This window comes from Ictidomys tridecemlineatus, chromosome 11, assembly GCF_052094955.1.
Source record: "Ictidomys tridecemlineatus isolate mIctTri1 chromosome 11, mIctTri1.hap1, whole genome shotgun sequence".
Classification (NCBI taxonomy): domain Eukaryota; kingdom Metazoa; phylum Chordata; class Mammalia; order Rodentia; family Sciuridae; genus Ictidomys; species Ictidomys tridecemlineatus.
In genome coordinates, this window is record NC_135487.1 from 97,689,982 (window position 1) to 97,712,941 (window position 22,960).

The window sequence follows — 22,960 nt, forward strand, 5'->3', positions numbered from 1 at the left end:
GAAAAAAAATATTTTCTGTCTTCAATAGGTGTAAAATATCACAAGATAAATGAGACTGTAGTTGCCTATATCAATATCACAATGTCAAGCCATGAAAACATACTTTTATCACATATTTATTTTACTATTATATATCTTCTTGAATTTGTAGAATAGTTTTAAGCTTAGAAGTTGTCTAAATTTCAAATAAAATCTATGTTGCAGTGAAGAGGAAGATAAAGTCAGTCATATTTATGAAACCAGAACACTTTTTATAGATTAAGTGTCATATACCTCAAGTAAGTACACATTGTGTTTATAATTTGAAGTTATGATTAATATGAAGATTATTACTAGGCAGAATTTTTGCAGGTATGTGTTAGAGTTTGTAAATTGCCAAAGGAGGATTTTAAACATTTTAATTTCTAGATATTTATGTAAGCCTAGATATTACTGGACTTTTGAAGTATTATTACTTGTGAGTTTTTATGATGAAAAAATTCTGTAGATAATTTAATTATGTAAGATAATATTATGTTCATAGTATAAACTGTAGTAATATTGCAAATAATAACAAATACAAAATTTGCATAAGTTAAAATGCTATTAATGTTCAAGCAAGTTATTTAACATGTTGGAAATAAACACCTGTGTCCTGGATATGATGTAGGAAGAGTCAAACTTGAAAACGCCTTCCTCCAGCACCAACTCAGGATCCTCCTCTGCTTCCTCATCTACTCAGATTTGGAGCTGAGGCTTCCAATGTGAGGTTATATGAACAGATAGCTTTAGCTTGTCTCAGTAGGCTGGTGATCTTGGTGTTATAGCTGAAGTCTGGTAGTACCTGTTTTACAGTAGGCAGAGAGGGAGTGCTCAGTGGAAAACAGAAAACATTTTCCATGCTCAGTGATGAACAAGCACCATCTGGATGAAAACTTTTTGTTTATAATTTTCCAAGGAAATGACCCTGGGTTTTTTATTGGGCACCAATCATAACAAATCACTTGATAGCCTCGCATACATTCCAAATGGGTAGGACCTATCATAAAATACAGCATAGTAAGAAAGGTATTTAATGTTTTTTAATGTAAATACTTTTAAAATATATATTTCTGAAGTGTGTCTACTGAAAACAGTTCAGAGTAAGAACACCCATTACCAATTTATATAGCTCACAGTGAGGTTTGAGTTCTAATTGCCTCTCTGTTCCAGTGTCTAAGACTTGTATCCACTTTGAGTTACCTTTGTGCAGGGTGTGAGATGTTTAATTTCATTTTGCTACATATGAATTTTCAGTTTCCCTAGCACCATTTGTTGAATAGGCTATCTTTTCTCCAATCTTATGTTTTTGGTGCCTTTGTCTAGTATGAAAGATGACCATATTCATGTGGGTTTGTCTCTGTGTCTTTTAGTTTGTACCACTGGTTTACATGTCTATTTTGGTACCAATCTCTCTCTCTCTCTCTCTCTCTCTCTCTCTCTCTCTCTGTCTCTCTCTCTCTCTCTCTGTGAGTGTGTGTGTGTGTGTGTGTGTGTGTGTGTGTGTGTGTGTGTGTTCATTATGGCTCTGTAGTATAGTTTTAGTTCTGGTATTGTGATGCCCTTTACTTCACTCTTCTTGCTAAGGATTTTTTGTCCATTCTGGGTCTCTTATGTTTTAAATGTATTTCATGATGCTTTTTCTAGTTTTTTCAATAATGTTATTAGGATTATAGTAGGAATTGCATTAAATATAAATAACAGTTTTGGTCATATGGCCATTCTGTCTATATTAACTCTGCCTATCCATGATCTGGGAAATCTTTCCAACTTATGAGATCATGTTCAATTTCTTTCTGTAGTGTTCTGTAATTTTCATTGTAGAAGTCTGTCATCTCTTTTGTTAGAATCATTCCCAAGTATTTTTTTTGAGGAAACTGTGAATGGGATGGTTTTCTTAATTTTTCTTGCAGTTGATTCATTGCTCGTGGATATAAATGCATTTGACTTATGGGTATTGATTTTATATTCTGCTACTTAGCTGAATTCATTTAGAAGTTTTCTGGTGGATTATTTTGGATATTCTAAATATAGAACCATGTCATTGGCAAATAGTGATAGTATGAGTTCATCTTTTCCTTAACATATCTCTTTAATTTCTTTCATCTGACTGCTCTAGTTAGAGTTTCAAGGAGTATGTTGTATAGAAGTAGTGAAATATGTCATCCCTGTTTTTTTCCAGTTTTTTAGAGGGAATGGTTTTTATTTTTCTTCATTTACAATGCTGTTAGCTTTGAGATTTAGCAAAGATGGATTTTACAATGTTGAGATATATTCCTACTATCCCATATTTTTTCTAGTGTTTTTAAAATAAAGAGGTGGTGCATTTTGTCAAATGATTTCCAGTATATATTGAGATAATCATATGATTCTTCTCTTTAATCTATTGATGTGATGTGTTTATTGATTTCCCTATGTTGAACCAACTTGTATCCCTGGGATGAACCACACTTGATCATGGTGCACTATCTTTTAAAAACATTTTTGTATGATCCCCATTCTATGGGAAGTGAGAGAGAAAGGATGGAAGGAAGGAAAAGAGCAAGAAACAGTTACTAGGTAGGAAATAAGGCTTTGAATACCAAAATTACTTTAAAAGTAAGCATAAAGAAAAATAAAATCAGGTCACATGTGGACTGAAAGTGTCCCTCAGCCAGCTATTGCCATGGTATGCTTTCCACAGCTATCCTTTCATTCTTCGTCTGAAAATCAGTACCAGAGAGTCTCTATGTCCCAATACATAAATTCCTACTACAAAAAGATTATATTTCAGCAAGTTATGTTCTGAGCTTAGCTTTCTCCAGGCTTTCTAACTTAGAACTTACATTGAAGCCTTCTATAAAATTCTACATTTAATACTATTATATAGCTGGCTTATGATTTGCCAATAAAAAGAAAAAGAATCTAAAATTAAACATTACAAAACTAATAGATAATAAAATAAAATATTTGTTAGAATCCAAGTGCTAGCCTTTGGGAATTTTTAATGATATTCATTTATTCCCAACCTTTCCTTTTCCTTTTAAATTACTTTTTTTAGACAGCACATATATACAACCAGAAAAGAAACACATTTTGGCCCAGCAAAATGTTTGCTATCAATTTCAGAACTTACTTTGAAGGAAATTAAAAATACTGACATCCTTTTTTCTGTTTAAGCTTTTCTCACACATTACACACACACTTTTGTTCACAAGTTATGTTGTAGTATCGGATTTTTTTCCCCCATGGAAATGGTTGCTACTCTGGAATTTTAGAAGTTTGCATATTTTTTTCAAATGAGCAATGGTACTCAAATAATGAAAGGTGGTCCCTGCTTTTTCTGTATTTCATTACTTTAAAAGTTTTTATTTTTTTCCAAAAACTGCAAGTAATATTTGAACCATGCTGCTGTTGTACCTTAAACAAAAACTCAGTGATAAACCAGTATTTAGTCTATTAAAAATACTCTTTTGGAAGAAAACAGTTTCAGAGTCTCTGATTAGCCAGAGTATAGTGTGGGTCTTCACTGAGAAATATGTTAACCTGTTTTCTTTGTGAAAACCTGGGAAAATGCAAGTGTGGGTGTGATGTGTGTGTTCTATTTGCATTGAAACAATGTAATTCTGTCTTCTTTTTGCTTTTCCTGACTTATTTCAGAAATTGTACAGTCTTGGGGGGGAAAGTTCTTTTCTGTTAATATATTTGCAGTTCATTAAAGGATCTGGAAAATCCAAATGAATTACTTTTGAAAGCAAAAAAATAAAATAAAAACATTTTTGTATGTAATTTGTCACAATTTTATGGAGAACTTTTGAATCTACATTCATCAGACATATTGATCTGAAGTGTATCTACCCAAAAAAAACCCATTAAAATCCTATTAAAATGCCAATAACATTACTTACAGAACTACAAAAAACAATCATAAAATATATTTGAAAAAAATTAGAGACCCAGAATGGCCAAAGAAATCCTTAGCAAGAAGATTGAAGGAGGAGGCATCACTATGCTAGTTTTGGTTTTGGAATCAGGTGATACTCACTTAATAGAATGAGTTTGGAAGTATTCTCTTCTTTTCTATTTTATGGAATAATTTGAGGAGTATTGGTCTTACTTCTTCTCTAAAGATCTTGAATAACTCGGCTGAGAATCCTTCTGGTCCTGGACTTTTTTTAGTTGGTAGGCGTTTGATGTCATCTTCTATTTCATTGCTTGAAATTGATCTATTTATATTGTGTATGTTCTCCCTATTCAGTTTGATTAGATCATGTCTCTACACTAGAAATTTGTCAATGCCCTTGAGATTTTCTATTTTATTGGAGTATATAGTTTCAAAATAGTTTCTAATATCATCTAAATTTCAACAGTATCTGTTGTGATATTTCAGTTTTCATCAGGAATGTTTGTAATTCATGTTCTTGCTCTTCTTCTTTTTGTTAGGGTGGCTAAGGGTTTATAAATTTTATTTAGTTTTTCAAAGAATCAGCTTTATATTTTATCAATAGTTTCAATCATTTTATTTGTTTCAATTTAATTGATTTTAGCTCTGGTTTTAATGACATCCTGTCTTCTGCTACTTTTGGTGTTGTTTTCTCTTTTTATAGAGCTTTGAGATGTAATATTAGGTCATTATTTATTGACTTTTTATTCCGTTAATGAATGAGCTTAATGCAATGAACTTTCCTCTTAGCTCTGCACAATTACTTCTTTTTAATGTGTTTCACACCCTAGTTTACATTAATTATCTTCCTAAATTTGTCTCAAAGTTTGTCATTTATCTAGAAGAACATTATTGTCATTTTATTTGTTATATAGTGGATTTGATATGCATTTTTTTTTGGTACCTGAAACTTAAGCCAGAGGTGCTTAATCTGTGAGTCACATCCCAAGACAATGTTTATGTTTTATTTAGAGACAGGGTTTGGGAAAGCTTTTTAGTATCTTGCTAAATTGCTGTCTGGCTTTGAAATCTCAATCCTCCTCCCTCAATATCCTATGCCACTGGGATTTTAGTTGTGCTACACTGCACCTGGCTCTCAGATGGACTTTTTAAAATGTTATTCCAGATCTTTTTCTCTTCAGCCTGAATATAGTGAAGTGACATTGGAACAAACTTTCCTTGGTATTTAAGGTAATACTGGCTATAGTTCAGGGAGCTAATTGTTACTCATGTTTGAGTGGAGACTGAGTCAATGTCCTTGGGTATGTAAGGTACTGGTTTCCTATATAAAGCCTTTGTTTACTGTCCTCTCTAAAGAGATTAAAAATTGTAACAATAGATTTGTTGACCTAGTTGGTAGGTAAGTGTGAGAAAGAAGCTCAAGTGCTCATCCCAAAGGATGGACAGAAAAACACAAAACTATAGCATAAAAGTGAGGCTTTCACATATGGTGTTGTAGGACCTGGGAGGGGCTCACCTAGAGCAGTTACAATCATCCTTTGTCAGTAGTGCACAAGGTCCTTCCCTGGGTTCCTCAGTGGTGAGTACTGGGGACATACAGTTTTCTTGAATGTTGCTCAGGTTTTACTGTCTCTATTGGAGTATTTTAAGAAATGTTCCTTTGGTGGTCCCCCCTCGCTTGTTGTCTTATGGAGGGAAGGCCTTCACAGTAGATCCGTGTGTGTCAAGCATTTCCTTCACCTCCTTTTTGTCATGGGACTGTAAATCTGTCACACTCAGATGTAACCTGCTGGTAACCATTGGTTCTATTTCCTCATTGGCTGATCTTCTCATTTCCTCAATGATTTTGGAACTAAAGCTGAAACACTATATTTTGAAAATGGGCCCCGGGACTTTCTATTTATCATAAAAGGACCAAGAAAACATCACAGGAAAATACAAGAAAAAGAAGACAGGTTTGTTGTGGGTCATGAATTCCTAGGACATAGGCATCTTTGTTACGGTTAAGGGCCATCCAGGCATAACTTACAGCTAAGTCTGAGATTTCCCTCCAAGAATGTTCTTTTTGTTTTAGAGATAGGCATGATTTTTCTGAAACAGGGTTACTGTTATAGGGTAATTTAATATATAGAAGGGAGGTCCCATATGCCTACTCCCCACACATTCTTCCTATTATTTACATCTTGCATATCTGTGTTAGATTGTTTTCATTAGAGAACCAATATGATTCCAAGATCATTTTAAAATATCCTGTTTAGTGGAGACGATATTGGTCAGAAGTAGATTGGTTGTCTATCACACAATGAGGCAATGGGTTCTAGTCTCTGCACTGAAAAATGAATAAGTAAGTAAATAAATACATAAGTAGGTTGGTAGCTAGATAAATAACATGTGCAATTTACTGACCTCTACTGTGTTGTGGTGGACTCACCACCTCTATCTTGTTCCTGATTTTTAAATTACCACAAATGCAAACCATATATCCATTAAGTGATTACTCTCACATACTCTCTGTTTCTGAGACCATCTTTTCTGGTTCTGTCTGTTGGATTTCCACATTCTGTATATTTCAAATATATGGAGACATAAAATATGTGATTTTTGTGTCTGATTGGTTTACTTATATTTTTGAGGTTCATCCATGTTGTAGCATATATCACCATCTGCAAAGAGGAAGCTGCTGGGTTGGTGTCCAGGAATGACGTGGCTCAGGTGAGGCAAAGCAGGCCAGAAAGAGAAATGGCAGGTGAAGAGTGCCAAAACTGAACTTCTCTGCTGCCACCAGCCATGTGCGGAGGAAGAAGGAACCAGAGGTCAGCCCTGCCCGTGCCACCCCCGCTCCCCCTCCACCACCGTCCCCCCTCCACCACCCCCTTCCATTCTTCTAGATGGGTTTTCCTGCCGGAGTCTGGCTGGGCACAATTCAGGAGCCACTCATCAAGCAGGAACGAACTTTATTTTTAGCACCCACAAAGCATGCCTGCACCATTCGAGCTCTCCAGGAATTCCCCTGAGAGCTCAATGGCCACCTCCAGCACTTCTGCCAGCACTCAACCTGAACTCTACCCGCCAACTCCACCCACACGAACGTTCTAGGAATTCCACTAGAGCTCCATGGGAACTCCACGGCACTCCACCCTGGCAAAATGCCAGGCGCCATCCCTGACTGGGCTTCGGCTCTCAACTCTGGCAGATGCCTGGGAGCAACAGTAAAATCATGTACCATTGTGAAACTGAGAAAGTAAACCCTAATTTATTCTGCATGGGTTAACCCTAAAGGACAAAGAGGTGCAAGTCCCATGAATTCAACAAATCCCATAAATCCACTGGTACTGCCTAATTTAATAGTGCTGCTGCCAGCTCATGCCCAGGGTTGCCATCTTCCCGATAGACCCTGGCCAGGGCACCTGTGTCTGCACCCGCAGGAGGGGAGGGGGTGCACCTGGAGGCCTGCGGAGCAATGACTTCTGGGAGCAAGAGCCAAAAAACGGTCTCTTCCTGACCTGACCCCTGGCGTCTGCCAGCCTCCGCCAAAGAGGCCCTCCTGTCTGAAACCCCCTGGTCACAAGGGGCTGTGGAGGGAGGTGGAGACAGGGCGGGCTACCGGAGGGAAGGCAGGGACATGGAGGAGGACGCAGGAGTCCTGGAGTGGCCTTTACCAGGGTGGGCGGCTCTCAACATCTTCCTTTCCCAGTTTACAAAACTGCCATAGATACTAGTGATCCACATTCCTTTCTTTCCAACCTGAACTCTTTTTTGATGATAGTTCCCTCAACATAACAACATACAGTATGAACAAAGATGAAGTCTAAGTCTAAGGATTGCCCCAGGGAGATGAGCTAGAGCCACTGCCTTCAGACCCACCACATCCAGTTTCATCTCCACTCCTAGAGTCTATGGAGTCACTTCCTTCATCCTCTTTCTACTTGTTCTTTGCTGATCCTTGTGAGGGATGATCCTTATTAGTTGATTTCCATCTGAGCAGTGTCCAGTGAGTCCCTCCCTGATGACTTCAGTCCCTGCTTCTTTTCAAGGCCTTCTTGAAGACTTTCAGCTGATGAGGACTGTTGGTCTGTTCGTTTGAACTTGGGGTTTGGGCCTCCTGCATTGGTTATGTTTTTACGCTTCCCATAGCTAGTCTCTTTGTAGGTGGCATACTCCTTTGGTGACAAACTCATGAGCCAGAGGTCCAGGTCCACCCTGTACTGTTTCTGCAACTCCTCAGCCTGTCTTTTATATTGTTCCTTCATGCTCTGTGGGACATGCTGCCAGCGCCTCCCAATCTCTACCATGCGCTCCCTCAGGGGCAAATGTTGCAGCTCCCTACTAGACCATGAATCTTGATGAAATTTGTGATATCCATTCATGGGAGGCTTCTTGGGCTCTCCATGAAATTTCACCTTCTCAGAAAATTCATCAATTTCTGTTAGAGATCCCACATTTTTTACATTTCCTTGTAACTTCTTTCTGGCTTTGGTTTGGCACCTCTTATACACATCAGATGTTTTGGAGACCTGAGCTAGATCAGGGTGATTTTCTTTGAAACAAGCCAGGTTTGCTTCAAATTCCCGTTTCTCCTTCTGAAAATCCTCAATATATTTCTGCTTTATTTCTTCTGGAAGCTGCTTGTATTTCTCCGTCAGGATCTTGGTCAACTCCTTGTTGTTCAGCTCAGGGTGCTCTTGGGAATACTGGGCCCAATTCTCCTTGTAGAAGCGGATGTAAGCAGTCAGGGGTTTTTTTGGGAAGTCTGGATGTTTCTCATATTTTTTGCATTTTTTGGGAATTTTAACACATTCTTTGGCTTCCAGAACTAATTCTTTCAATGTACGTAACTTCCTCAATTTACGAGAAATCTCTAACCACTTGCCTTTGCACATTTCTGCAGAGAAATGCTTAAAAGCTATTTTTTCCCAGTCCATATTTGAAAGGGTTGTCTTGAATGTTTCATTATCATTGCATTGGACATTATTCTCTATATTTTCCAGTAACCTCAGAATGTTTTTGTCTGACCAGCAGCCTTGGCTGTGGTATGATGCCATTTTGAGATTTCTCTCTGGGCCACTGAAAAAGTCTCAGTTGTTGAAAAAGTCTCAACAGGAGCTCAAACTCCTCCAGTCTCACAACTCAGCAGATAAATTATTCCTGGAAGTTCTGTAGTATGTGTGATATTGTATTTCTAAACAGAAAGAGAAAGAGGGTTATTCTCTTTCATTCGTGGATAATGAAAATAATCAAACCTCACTTGAATATGTTGCTTGAGTAGTTTAAAATTAACAATGTAAATGGAAGAATATTTACATCTAAAATGAAATTTATGCTTGCCTTTTTATGCTGCATGTGCAATATTTGAAATCTCTACCTCTCCAGGCAGGCTGCTTCCAAAATCTTGGCAGAGCCTCCTTGAGATAGAACACAATAACACAAATGCAGTCTACTCCCTCCAAAAGCTTCAAATAACCCAAAGACCCTGAAGACCAAGTAAAACGACACAATGAAGAGAACTGGCTTAAAAGGAAATGTATTCCATTCTGTTGTGCCCTAAGTGAGGCACTTCTAAAGGCAGTCTAAATAGGTATCAGTAAAGGTGAAGCTAAGGAGTTGGAAACAATACAACATAATCCAATGAACTCCAGTGAACTCCTCAAAAACACTTCAATCATGGTCTGTGGGTGGAAGGTGGTTCTGCCATCTGTGACTGATGAACAGATGCTTCAAGACCCTGGCAGTCACAAACAAAACTTCTCTAAAAAATTATACTATCTCTCCCTTCAAATGGCAATGTTTCAGGAGAATTATAACACTTACAGCTTTATCTGGATTTCTATTTCTTATATTGTAGTCTCAATGAAAGTACTGCCTCTTCTATAGTCTCTTCAGAAATCTGTTACCTAAAAGAATTTCAACATATGGCAGATCTGGTAGATCTATTTTCTTACCAATCTTGTCTTTTATAATGTAATACTTCATCATCAATGTGGTTAAATAAATGAAAATAAAAACAAACTTAATCATAGAACAGAGACAGTAACTGGGATAAAAGTGACAATTACCCAACAAAGTTGCAAAATAAATGCAAAACTAATTCCATACTCTGTGTTTACGGTCACAACTGAAATGTTTGGAAAGAAAAAACATTATTTGTCTTAAACCCCCATCTATTTTATAAGTGGCAATTGTTAAAAATAACAATAGGACACAATATATTTTGAGCTTTTATACTCAAAAATAGATGTATAAAATTAACATTGGAAAAGAAGTGTGTAAGAGCGATGCACCCCACAGTCATATCAAACTCACTATTCACGAGGTAATCCACCTTTGGAAATACAAAAACTCCAAGTTTAAATGGCAGCTAGTGTTTGCTTTTGAATGAATGACTGGAGGGTCTGGGGTTGGGGCTCAGTGGTAGAGCACTAGCATACCATGTAGCAGGTGCTGGGTTTGATCCTCAGTACCCAATAAAAAATAAATAAAATAAAGGTATTGTGTCCAGCTCCAAATAAAAACAAAATAAAAAAATGAATGACTGTAGGTCATCAAAATTCTCATTTCTAAATCGGAATAAATATTGAAAACTGTCTCATTTCTGGCACCTCATTGATTCACCAATGTCATCCTTCCACAGCTATCAGTAGATTCTGGCTTGCCATTGGAAACTTTATAGACCAAAGCTAAAACCTGAAGTTCCTGAAAATAGAATGTTGCACATTCTTCAGTGCTTTCTAGTGAAGCTCAGATCCAATTCCCAAATAAAGGTACATAACATCAAGGATTTTTTTCTCCATAAATTTATAATTTGGATACACAGGGAATGTAAAATAAAATACATTAACTTCTATATTTTAAAACAATGTGTGAATTAAAAATAATTACATGATTGTTATTAAACAGATTTCAGCATCTATTTTGGGAAGCCTTCTGAAAACTGAGTTAAAAAAATTAAGAGAGAAAGTATGAGTTCATTTACTCAGAATTCAGTACTCACCTGAAGACTCTTTGCTTTGTCTTGTCAGCATTTGCACAAATATTCATTCAGCTGGCTCAGATTTCTGTGGCTTCTAAGATCTCTGGATGACAGGAGTAACCAACCTATTGAGGCTTCCACATTCTAGCCAACTCCAAGTGCCTGTAAAGAGAACATATTTCTTCTTTGAGAAGCTTTTATATTAGTTGTGATCCTTAAAGCCCCACCCTGATTAGATTTCTGCAGAATAGATTACTAGCCTAAGGGCAAAAGGTCAAGTGCATTCTTGATCCAATTGACTTCTTTTCTATATCCTGAATACATTACAAACACCTCTAAGTGTTTGATATTCTCTCCCTCTCCCTCTCCCTCTCCCTCTCCCTCTCCCTCTCCCTCTCCCTCTCCCTCTCCCCCTCTCCCTCTCCCTCTCCCTCTCATATTTCTACATTGAAAATCAAATCAGTCAGGATACCAGATATACCAAACTCTTTGGCCATATCAGATTGTTTTTAAGTACTAGAGATTGAACCCAGGGACCCAGACTGCTTAACCACTGAGCCACATTCAAGCACAGAATTTTACTTTTTTTTTTTTTTTTTGAGACTGAATGTCACTAAGTTTCTGAGGCTGGCCTCAATGTTGGGATCCTCCTTCCTCAGTAACTGGGAATATAAGCATGAGCGACTACCCCTGGCTGCTTCAACATGTTTTTAAAGAAACATTTCATCCACTTCAAATATTTATATCTAAATAAGTTAGTAGTAATTAACTGAATATTAGAAATAATGGATTATTATTTAGAAAACACTAGGTTAATGAAGTGTTTGAGTAAATGGTTAGTTTTACAAAATAGTAGCTAACAACCTGGTTATAAACTATCCACATTATTTAGGGAGATTTAGGCACAAGGATTCCAAATTCAAGGTCAGCCAAGGAAATCCTTCTAAAAATAACATAATTAGGGCAGGAAATGTACCTCAGAAGTAAAATGTTCATGGTTCAATCCCACTAGCATAACAAAAGAGAAATCAGTAAACATTTTACAATCATTGATATACATAGACATAGAAACAATGTGTGTATGATACAATATTCAGAAGACTAATCTCCTTAGATATTTCAATAGAAGTAACTTGTTGAGAATTCTTTTAAAAACTTTTCATTGTTATAGCTGTACATGATTTTTCTTCAGCACTGCACATTGAATCCAGAGGCACTTTACCATTAAACAATGCCCCCAACACTTTTAATTTTTTAAAACATTGTTTGCTAAATTTCTGAGCTCAGTGGTCCAGTGCCTCTGAATTCAGTCTCCAGTACAAAAAAAATTGAAAAAAAGAAAAAAGGTATAAACTACAAAATTACATTTGATTTTTTGGGAAAGTAGTAGCTAGAGCTCATATGGCAATTATATACTTACCTTAAGAATGACTCTATGGTTTCAGCAGTTCTTGCTGCAGAAATGAAAATATGAATTACATTTCAGTATCATGCACTCAAGGTGTGGAGGGGGTCAATTTTGTTGTCATTCAGCCAGGTAAGTTTCAAACTCTACTCTGGAGAAGAATGAGCTGGTCTCCTGGAGTTCACTTTTATTGAGTTTCTGAAGACCACACTCCTTCCTGATTGCATTTCAGGATGCTTCCAATCAGTGTTAGTGTAGATAATTGGATTAGTATGGGTGAACAGATTAGTGTGATTGGTTTGGATGTGTGGGTAATTAGTATTCAGGTAGAAAAATTTGATGTAATCTCTTCTCTAATCTTCATAAACAAACATCCAGAGTCTTGCCAACAGTTACTGACTTAAAAAAAAAAGAGTACCCAAGTTCAGATTATATCTAAAGATTTTCAGTTGTGTTCTTTTATTTTTCACCTTTAAGAACAGAAAGAGGGTGTCATCATATGTGATTTTTTTAGTAAGTGTTTTTTAACATTTATAAACATTTTTTTTTCTGACTTTAGCTTTAGTTTTATTCTCCCATTTGGAGAGGGATTTAGTTTAGAAATTTTGTTTTCCTCACCAGCTGAGGTGGCCCACACCTATAATTCCAGTTCCTGAGGGTGAGGCAAGAATATAAAAAGTCCAAACCCATCCTCAACAATTTAGTGAGGCCCTAAGCAACTGATAAAGACTCTATTTCTAATTAAAATATTAAAATATTAAAAAGGACTGATTCAGTGGTAAAGTGTCCCTGAGTTTAATTTCTGTTAAAAAAAAAGAGAAAGAAAAGAAAGAAAGAAAGAAAGAAAGAAAGAAAGAAAGAAAGAAAGAAAGAAAGAAAGAAAGAGTAATAGTTTTGTTTTTATTTTTGTCACCTCAATCTCATGCTTTTCAAAAAGAGACCGGGACCCTTACATGGGGCTGCTTCTTAAATAATGCCACATACACAACATGAACTGCAAGAACAAAGATGGCCACATTCCTCACTCCCCATCCTGTATGGCAGTGAAGTTTTTTGACCCTGAAGCCTCTATTGACTCTTTCTAGCTTTGGTAGATTTCCCTAGAAACTCCCTTTTACACAGATTAATATCAAAGGTAATTTTATTCTGTGGTTACTAATTAAGATTTTAGGATGTAAAAACAAGAATACTTCAAAAAATAATATATTGGGTGGTATGGTATGGAAGCATGAGTTTTGGTTTCTAATAAAGAATCCTGGGCTATAAAAGAAAATGTTTAGCAGAAGTCACTGCCCTGAGATTTCCAGAGCTACAAAGACATTAGGCTGCCTAGGAGGTCCTATTTCTTCCTCAGATTTTCAGAGTGCTAGATGAGGAAGTCCCTCATTTTCAGGGACCTCAATGTTCACATTTGCTAAACTTCTTGCCAAAAGCAGAGATCAAGAAGATACAACTTCTCAGATCCTATGTGAGGCAGCAATATTTTCCCTCTGAAAGATGCAATTTGGTCATGGTGATTTCTGACACATAAAATAAAGCAGTTACTTAAGGTCTAGCTCAGGCAAAAATTTTGAGACAGCTGCTGTGCGCAGTGGTTAATGTCAATGATCCCACCTACTCAGGAGGCTGAGGCTACTTGGAAGGATAAGAAATTTAAGGATAGACTGTAAAACTGGGCACGACTATCTAAAAAAAGGTGTGGAGTTGAGACAGTGTTAATCCTGCTGAAATGTTATCCATGGGCTTGACTTTCACCAGCGACCCAGTGAAACTTTCACCACTCTCTGTTGGAGTGTTTGGAGGTAGAAGTGGGCAAAGACATAAACCTGCCAAATAGCAGACTCAATTCTCCGGGGGTCTGTGAAGTCAAGATACCTTCTGAGATACTGTTTTTATCTCTTTTTCAGGTGGAGGAGTGGTGCTTATTGGAGCTTCAAGCACAAATTGAAGACCTCCACTTTCTGCACAGGCAGCCAGGTCAGACATTGTTAATCCTGTCACATGTGGCCAACAGCTTGAACCTTTGGAACACTTTATCCTTTGTGTTTCATCCCCATGATTTTATACTTTTAAAAGTTTACATCACTTGCTTAACTTTTAAAATTTGTCTTTTTAAAATTAAACAGAATAATAAGTGTAAGACTTTACCAGATTTGAAATACTAAAAACAAATGAGTGATGTGTAGAAAATAATAAATCTAATCTATTTACAAAACATTCTATAAAATTTCATTTTCTTTGCCAGCATGGTGGCACAATCCTATAATCCTAGCTATTCAGGAGTCTCAGGAAGGAGGATCACAAATTTGATACCAGGATGAGCAATTTAGCAAGAACTTGTTTATTTCCACTGGAATACCTAGGCACTGGGAAATGCTTTGTGTAATTATGCATTTTTTTCTTTCTCCAGCTTTGAGTAAACTTCATTTATTATATTTTTTTATCTGTCCATATTGATTTTTAAATTTTGTTTATTCTTATGGAGGTCTAGCAGTTTAATATGTGGTTCAAATTTGTTTTAATATAGTGACTCATAAAAGTGAATATATTTTTTATATTTGACTATATATAAATATATGTATATTCTGTTTTGTGATATTGTCTTTCAAAAATTAACTTTTTTTTACAGGTTGTATTTTTTGTTTGTTTCTTTGTTTATCAAATATAATGCCTCTGTATTAGATTCAGTCTTGCTTTGATAGACTTTGTTAGAAGTTCCCTGATACAGATTAGTATCAAAGATGATTTTATCCAGTAGTTACTATGATTTTGGGATGTAAAAACAAGAAGACTTCAAAAAATACCATATTGGATGGTATGGTATGGAAGCATGTGTTTCGGTTTCTAATATAAGAATCCTGGGCTATTAAGGGAAATGTTTAGGAGAAATCACTGCCCTGAGATTTCTGAGGCTAAAAAGGCATTAGGCTGAATAAAAGGAGCTGTCTCAAAATTTTTGTCTGAGATAGACCTCATGTAACTGTTTTATCCTAGGTGTCAGAAATCATTGTGACTACACTGCATCTTCCAGAGGAAAATACTGCTGCCCATCCCAGTGTCTGAGAGGTTTTATATTCTTGATTTCCACTTTTGGGAAGAACTTATTAAATGTGAACATTTGAGGTCCCTGGAAATGAGATGCTTCCTTTATCTAGAACTCTGAAAATCTGAGAAAGAAATAGGGACTCCATTGCAATCTAATTGCTTTACAGCATTAGGTTCTCTAGAGTAACAGAACCAACAGTATATATATACTGTAAATCCCCTTTTTATAAATATATATATATTTATAAAAAGGGGATTTATTAGATACCCTTACAGAACTAGAAGTTGTATATTCCCACAATGGCAGTCTGCAGGCTGGAAAGCTGAAAGAACCACTAGATTCTCAGTCTAATGTAGAGATTCTGACCATGGAATTATACAAGGAAGCATTCCTCTAGTGAGCAAACTCCCAGGGGGTAACAGTCACTCTGTTTCCCACTCTTAGATGTCCTGCAATTTCTCCTAGGTCTTTAAATATATTACATTGCAAAGTTCATATTACATTGCAAAGCTCATACCTGGAAACTAATTAGGCACACATCCAAACCACTCCCACCAATCTAATCGCCTCGCCCATGCTAATCTGATTACCTACACTAATTACCTAACACTGATTGGAAACACCCTAAAAGCAATCAAGGAAGAAGTAGGTGTGGTCTTCAGGGACTCAATAAAAGTGCACTCCAGGAGACCAGCTCACTCGTCTCCAGAGTAGAGTTTGAAGCTCACCTGGCTGAATGACTTCAAAATCGACCTCCTCCACACCTTGAGTGCCTGCTCCTGAAGGTTAATTCCTATTTTCAATTCTGTAGCAAGAACTGCTGAAACCATAGAGTAATTCTTAAGGTACGTATACAATTGCCACATGAGCTGTAGCTACTACTTTCCCAAACAAAATCAAATGTAATTTCGTAGTTTAAATTTTTTTTTCTTTTCATCTCTATTTGTTTATTTATTTATGTATTGTACTGGAGACTGAATTTGGAGGCACTGGACTACTGAGCCACATCCCCATTTCTATTTTGGATTCTATTTAGAGACAGGGTCTCACTGAGTTGCTTAGAGTCTTGCTTTTGCTGAGGCTGGTGAGGAACTTGCAGTGCTTCTGTCTCAGGTGTGTGCTACCATGCCCAGTGCTCCTACGTACTTTATAAGCACTCTGAAACTAGTCCTCAGATAATGTATAAATTTTTACCTGTAGATCCAAAAATATTTTTAGAAATATTTTATCTCTTCCATTCTTAGAAGTTCAAGTATAGTAGAAATGAGAAACCAGATTTTTAGCTAAATAAAAACTGTAAAGAATTCTTTGTTTTCTGGAGCAGATTAAAATAATCACATATTTTCACAGTATGAAAGGTGCTTGATAATAGTTCAGACTTGTATAGAGAGCTACTCACTTAAATATTTGATTTATTTGCATTCTTTATTTACTCAGTTTGTTCTGTTTTGTCATGTACAAAAGCAAGTTTATTATTCCCTAGACAGTAGTGTGCTATTCGATGAGAATATGAGTAAAAATTGGTGCAGGTCTTTATCTCTTTAAGGCTAGATGATTAAATCCTTATGGTTTTCTTCCCTCAGAATAATGGATTCAGAAATACCACAAGTGTTCCAGAAAGAACTCACTTGCTCCGTCTGCCTGAAGTACCTTATATACCCAGTCACCATAGGCTGTGGGCACAGCTTTTGTTGGCCCTGTTTCTTCCTTCCCTGGGGACAAGCCCAAATTCTTGCCCGTTGCCCTGTGTGCAGGGAGCCATCACAGCAGGGAGATGTCAAAAACAATATTCTTCTGAAGAATCTTACATCTATGGCAAGGCAGGCTCATCTCAGGCAATTCCTGAACTCTGAGAAGAATATATGTGTGACCCACCAGCAGACAAAGAAGATCTTCTGTGAGGAGAACAAGAACCTGCTCTGTCGGCTCTGCTGCAACACTCAGGAGCACAGGGCTCACAACCACCCTTCAGTGGAAAGGGCTGCTGAGGAATACCAGGTAAGTGACACCAGTGAGAACACTGTGAAGGCTCAGCAGCGGAGCTAAGAGATTTCAAAAGAGCTGAGGATCTGGATGATGATGATTGCCCTACTCTTTTCTGTATGCTAGGTAATTTTATAAGCATCAAGGAAGAAGCTAAGAACCAAAAATGTAAGCAATAAATAAAATATGCAAGCATGCCTGCCTTTGTGGAGCTTGATTCCACAGAGGTAGTGATAAAGTAGTTGGTCACTTTAATTTTAATTTTCATGGCTAAGGCATTAAAAACTGCTCATTTTGAAAAGAGTTACTGGCTACTAAAAAGACAAATGCAATACATTTCTATACAGCATGAATATTTACTAACACTAGGGAATAAATAAGATAAAAGGCTTTGGGGAATTAGCAGGGTAGAGCATCAGAAAACAAAATTCTGAAGCCAATCTAAAAACTATTCATCTTTATCACTATCCCTAGGCACATGGCTACATTATGCACTTTTGCAGTCTGAAATCTCCTAAAATTCACAATCATCAATAGCAAAAAGAAAGCATTATGATTTTTTTTTCTCACTAAAGTACTTATCTCTTATTTTTTTATTCTCTATCATTGTGAGATTGAAACCAAATGTGCTTGCTTCTCTATTGTTTGAGTTTATATTTCTTTTACAGGAGAAGCTCCTAAAGCAAATAAGATCAGTACGGGAAAAGATCCAAGTAAATCAAAGAAATATAGATGAAGAGAAGAAAATAATCAGTCCATGGATGGTAAGTATGAGTCTATTTCCTTGAGACTCAGCTTGAAACAGACATACTAGAAATTCATCCATTATTCACTATAGCATCATGGTGTAAGGATATTAGGTACATCATTTCTGGTGGCTTTGAATCCTAAAGGTAAAATTTGACCTTGTTGTTGAAACAAATGACCAGGCAGTGTCATAGGGAGGTTTGAGATGAAAATTAATTTTCTAACCAGAGATCAGAATATTGCATATAGTTATTTATGTGACAGCTATAAATTCTAATTGCTTGCATATAGAAATTTCTATTTGAAGGATAAATTGTCAATCAAAACCTTTTCTTAAGATATTTCAGGCATTCATGAAGCAGATAAAAGTAGTTGGAGGGAAGGATGGGTTTGGTTCCTTGCCATTGTTATAAAAACTAGGGAAAGAATGAAGATAAAAGAAGAGTGAATTTCTAATTTCTGAAATGTGGATGAATATAAAATTATGGCATATGTAACATACTGGTAAAAAGACAATGGTCAAAGAGAGAGGTTTAGGTGGAGGAGGATAAAGTCATACTGGAATTGTGATCTAGACAATCTATCCCTACAGTACTACGTGTATCTCAGGGAAGAGCTGATCAGGGCTGAGTACAAAAAACTACATCCAGTTCTTCATGAGGAGGAAAATCGACATCTAGACATTCTTAGAAAGGAAAGCAAAAGAATTTTAGAGGAACTCAAAAAAAGTGAAGCCAATATGGTTCAAAAGAAGACAGACCTAAGAGAAATATATGAGGAACTGGTGAAAATGTCCCATAAACCATATGTGGAGCTGCTACAGGTAAGAACTGAGTTGTGCATGAAAGTATTTTATATGATTTGGGGGTTCTCAATTTTGACCGCATTATTTAGTAGTTTTTATATTTCCTGCATCAATTATGGGGTTCTTTCCTCTTTGAATATTATCTACTTAAAGTAGACCTTCTATCCTGACTATAAATAAGCAAGATTTATGAAACTTTGTGAGTAGCTCACTTAGAATGTTTTTTTTATAATGTTTTTCTGTTGTATCTTGCTTCTCTAAGATCCAGAAAAATAACAATTTATTTATGAAAAAATTTATTTCATTTTTTGCCTTCCATTTGACAATATGCAGAAAACCTTATGTTCTCTTTCTTCTGTTTAAAAGTTATGGAATTGGGGACAGTAAACACTGTGTATTACTGATATCCTTCTTTCTCACACTTTTTAGACCCTCTGGATTCTGATTTAATCACAAATTCAGAATCTTTAAATATGCTTTACTGGTACTGTTCTGAGAGATGAAAATGAATTCATAAGAAGCATTGGTGTGATGATATTTGATACTACATGATCTTTCCAAAAACAAAATACTATTCAATTTCTTTAAAAAAAATAAGCTTTTTTCTTTTGTTTTCTTTGCAGGACTTGGGAGATCTGTTGATCAGGTAAATTTTGACTTTAGAGTAAACTGAGATACCATTGAGAGCTATGAAATTGTTTTAAGTTTCTAACAAAGTGAAGGCATAGATTATGTAGAGAGTAATCAACTGTGTGTTCATGTGTTTGTTTGAATATGATTTCCTGTTCACATTTATGAGAAGTCAGCCTCTATTTCCCCTGTTGGTTGAGGGATATATGTCATCCTGGGCTGAATGTTGACGTTCATAAATGCAACCATGTGGGGCTGGGGACGTGGCTCAAGCGGTAGCGCGCCCGCCTGGCATGCGTGCGGCCCGGGTTCCATCCTCAGCACCACACACAAAACAAAGATGCTGTGTACGCCAAAAACTAAAAAAAAAAAAAATTAAAAATTTCTCTCTCTCTCTCTCTCTCCTTCTCTCTCTCTCTCTCTCTCTCTCTCTCTCTCTCTCTCTCTCTCTCTCTCTTTCTCTCTCTCTCTTTAAAAAAAAAAAAGATAAATGCAACCATGTATGATTTGACATTGTAAATCAGAAACATTGAGGTGCATGGGGCAGTTTTTCCTATCCTAGTTAGCTAATGAGAAACATGGGTACCTCTGAGAAATGGGTTGTTAACTTGAAAATTAAGTAAGAAAGATTCCTAGAGACAGTCCCTTCTCATGTTCACAGAGGTACATTCATGAGAAAAAGGTTTCAAGAAACATTTTCAGCAGAATTTTTGTTTAGTTCCTTAAAAACTGTGATGTCATTTTTGTCACCAGAAGATTCATGTCCTCTTCCTACTTTCAGGAGTGAATCAGTGCAGCTGCACTTGCCTCAGCCTCTAAAGCCAGCACTTCCTGCCCAGACCATCACTGGTCTGATAGACAGGCTCAAGTGTTTCCAAGGTGAGTGTCAGCCCAGTGATGGGAGCATAGTGTAATGACTCTCAGTGATGATTTTCTATGGGAAACCTTTCCGTTTATTAACCTTTAATTTACCCAAAGGGAATGGTCTTCCAATTGGTATTTATAATAATATTTAGTAAACTGATCACCATGATTAAGTAAGGACAAAAATAAGTGATCACTGGTATAATAATAAATGTGATTTGGGCTATACATACAAAATCATTTCAATCAATAAGACAATTATAAATTAGTTCAATATGTTCCCATTTTAAATTAATTGCACTGAGTGATGAAGGTTATTTAAACATTACCCTTAAAATGTCTTAGAAATCGAATGTGTGATACGTATCTTATTAAACGTAATATACTAAGTGCGTTAAATTTAATATAAAAGCATGTATGAACAAACATAAAATAACCGAATGCACAGAGCAATATTTCACAAGCATCAAAAAAAGACAAGTTGGTATATGATGAAGCAGTTTTTAGAGTTCCATGGTAGAACTAAATAGGAACCATAGCAATGAATTATTGCTTTGGATTGAATGGGAATGAAGACCTCCAATTTCTCAGATGAAATGAAAAGTAACAAGCTGGAAGTAGACATGCTCATCCTTTTATTACAGTGTCCACATATTTAGCAGTGTTTTCATTGTGGTTGGACTATTGTTTCTTTTGAAGTATTCTAGAAACCTGTGAGTGCAATGCACTTCAGCCACAATTACCTCTCTTCTTCTGCCACCCCATCCCCCCCCCCACATTAAGACTCAGGTAGACCTTCTCATCTAACAGCAATTTAAAAGTTGGTTTTGATTTGAATATTCTCTTCATTCTACAGTGGAGATATCCTTTGAACATACAGTGTCCAGTGATAACCTCAAGCTATTTGATGATGTGAGACGTTTGAGATTTGGGCACATCCTTCCAGACTCGTCTTTGAATTCTGATGGAATTAACTATTTTGCTGCATGGGGATCAGAGAGTTTCAACTCTGGGAAATTGTACTGGGAATTAGATATGAAGGACCCTTTGGACTGGGCTGTAGGAGTCTGTAAGGATTCCTGGATAAGAAGGAATGGCACAGTGACTGAATCCGAAGACATGTTTCTTCTCCTTTTTGTGAAGCAAGACGATGACTTTAGTCTCTTGACAACCTCCCCAATGCTTTCTCACTATATAGAGAAGCCTGAGGGCCGGGTTGGTGTGTTTGTTGATTTTGAGAGTAAAAGTGTGAGTTTTGTGAACGTCGCCAAGGGTTCTCTTATATGGCGGTACCCTTCTGGCTCTTTGAATTTCCCAGTCAGGCCTTTTGTTCACACTGGCCACAAGTGAACAGGGATAAGTCAGGAACTCTATGCCTGGGGAATTTACATTCCGGGCAGCCCTTCCTAGTTGAAGTTCACAATACTGTATTTTAGTGCTTTTTAAGTAATTTGTACTTGATCCAGACATGGTGGCACATGCCTATTAATTCACACAATTTGGTTAATTTGGGACTCTGATGTAGAAGGACTTCAAGTTTGAGGCCAGCCTGGGAAACTTAGCAAGACCCTGTCTCAAAATAATTAAAAATAATAATAAGAAGAAGATGAAAAATAAAAGGGGGGGGTGGGAATGCAGTTTTTTGGTAGAATACCCCTGGGTTTAATACCCAATGAAAAAATAAAAATGGCAATTTGTTGACTGTAACTTTCTTTTTAAATATAAAGACAGTGTAAATTACCAAATTGTGTTGACTCATTTTTTTTTTCCTTTTAATGATGGTCATCTTTTGTGGAACATAAAATGATTGGCAAACCATGTGTTCCAGATACACTACATGCTGTGCCTGCTTATATGTTTTGTGAATTTGTCAGATTTAAGATTGCATAATTTTATGATTTCAGCTGAATGACATTTTGTAGGATGAATTTTTATATCATTATCTGCAATAAACATTATTTTGATGTTTTCATCTTTCTATTGATCTAAAAAAATATAATTTATTTTTCCTTGGGAAATAAAAACAAATGAAGTTCTTTCTCACACTCAGGACAAGGACTCGTTTTTCATTGAAGCCAGTAAAGTTGGACCCTTATATTTCCTAAACTATTTTAAAGGAGTTTTATGTTAACAGCAAAACTGAGAGGAAATAAAAAACAAACAAACATGTATTAACTGCCCCCTCTTTCTAAATACAAGTGGGTAGCTTCACTCGTTTCCAACATCCCTAGTCAGAATGGTACATTTGTTAAAACCAATGAACTTATTTTAATACACCGACTATGTGGATATCACATACTTTTAATATCATATAATGAGGAAAGATGTTTTTTTGTGTGTGTGTTCTTTCTTTCTAAAACTATATCTCTATGAGAAAAATAGCTGCGAACCAAAACTGAAGATCATTTTACAAAAGACCTATGTAGTATTCCTCAAAATTTTGAAGGTCATAAAAAGTAAAAAAGAAGATCTTTCAACTCAAACCAAAGGAGATGTGAGAGAGAATTCAATGCTCCATTCTAGGTTGGATCGTGGAATAGAACATGAGATGTTCATATAGAAGCTGGTGAAATCTGAGACATGTCTGACTTCAGTTTGTGATAACCTCCCAA

General features: G+C 36.4%; 2 protein-coding genes across 2 annotated transcripts; one reads left to right on the forward strand and one right to left on the reverse strand.

Annotated features, from left to right (window-relative positions):
• Positions 1-6,873: 6,873 nt before the first annotated feature.
• LOC101972356 (upstream-binding factor 1-like protein 1) lies at positions 6,874-9,069 on the reverse strand. Its single transcript, XM_005342027.4, has one exon. The coding sequence runs from the start codon at positions 8,941-8,943 to the stop codon at positions 7,864-7,866; it is 1,080 nt and encodes a 359-aa protein (XP_005342084.2). The 5' UTR covers positions 8,944-9,069; the 3' UTR covers positions 6,874-7,863.
• Positions 9,070-16,906: 7,837 nt separating this feature from the next.
• Positions 16,907-22,098, forward strand: LOC101976040 (tripartite motif-containing protein 43). Its single transcript, XM_078024918.1, has 6 exons — positions 16,907-17,317; positions 17,971-18,066; positions 18,642-18,872; positions 19,478-19,500; positions 20,266-20,363; positions 21,205-22,098. Exons 1-6 carry the CDS (start codon positions 16,907-16,909, stop codon positions 21,696-21,698), a joined length of 1,353 nt encoding a protein of 450 aa, XP_077881044.1. The 3' UTR covers positions 21,699-22,098.
• Positions 22,099-22,960: the final 862 nt, after the last annotated feature.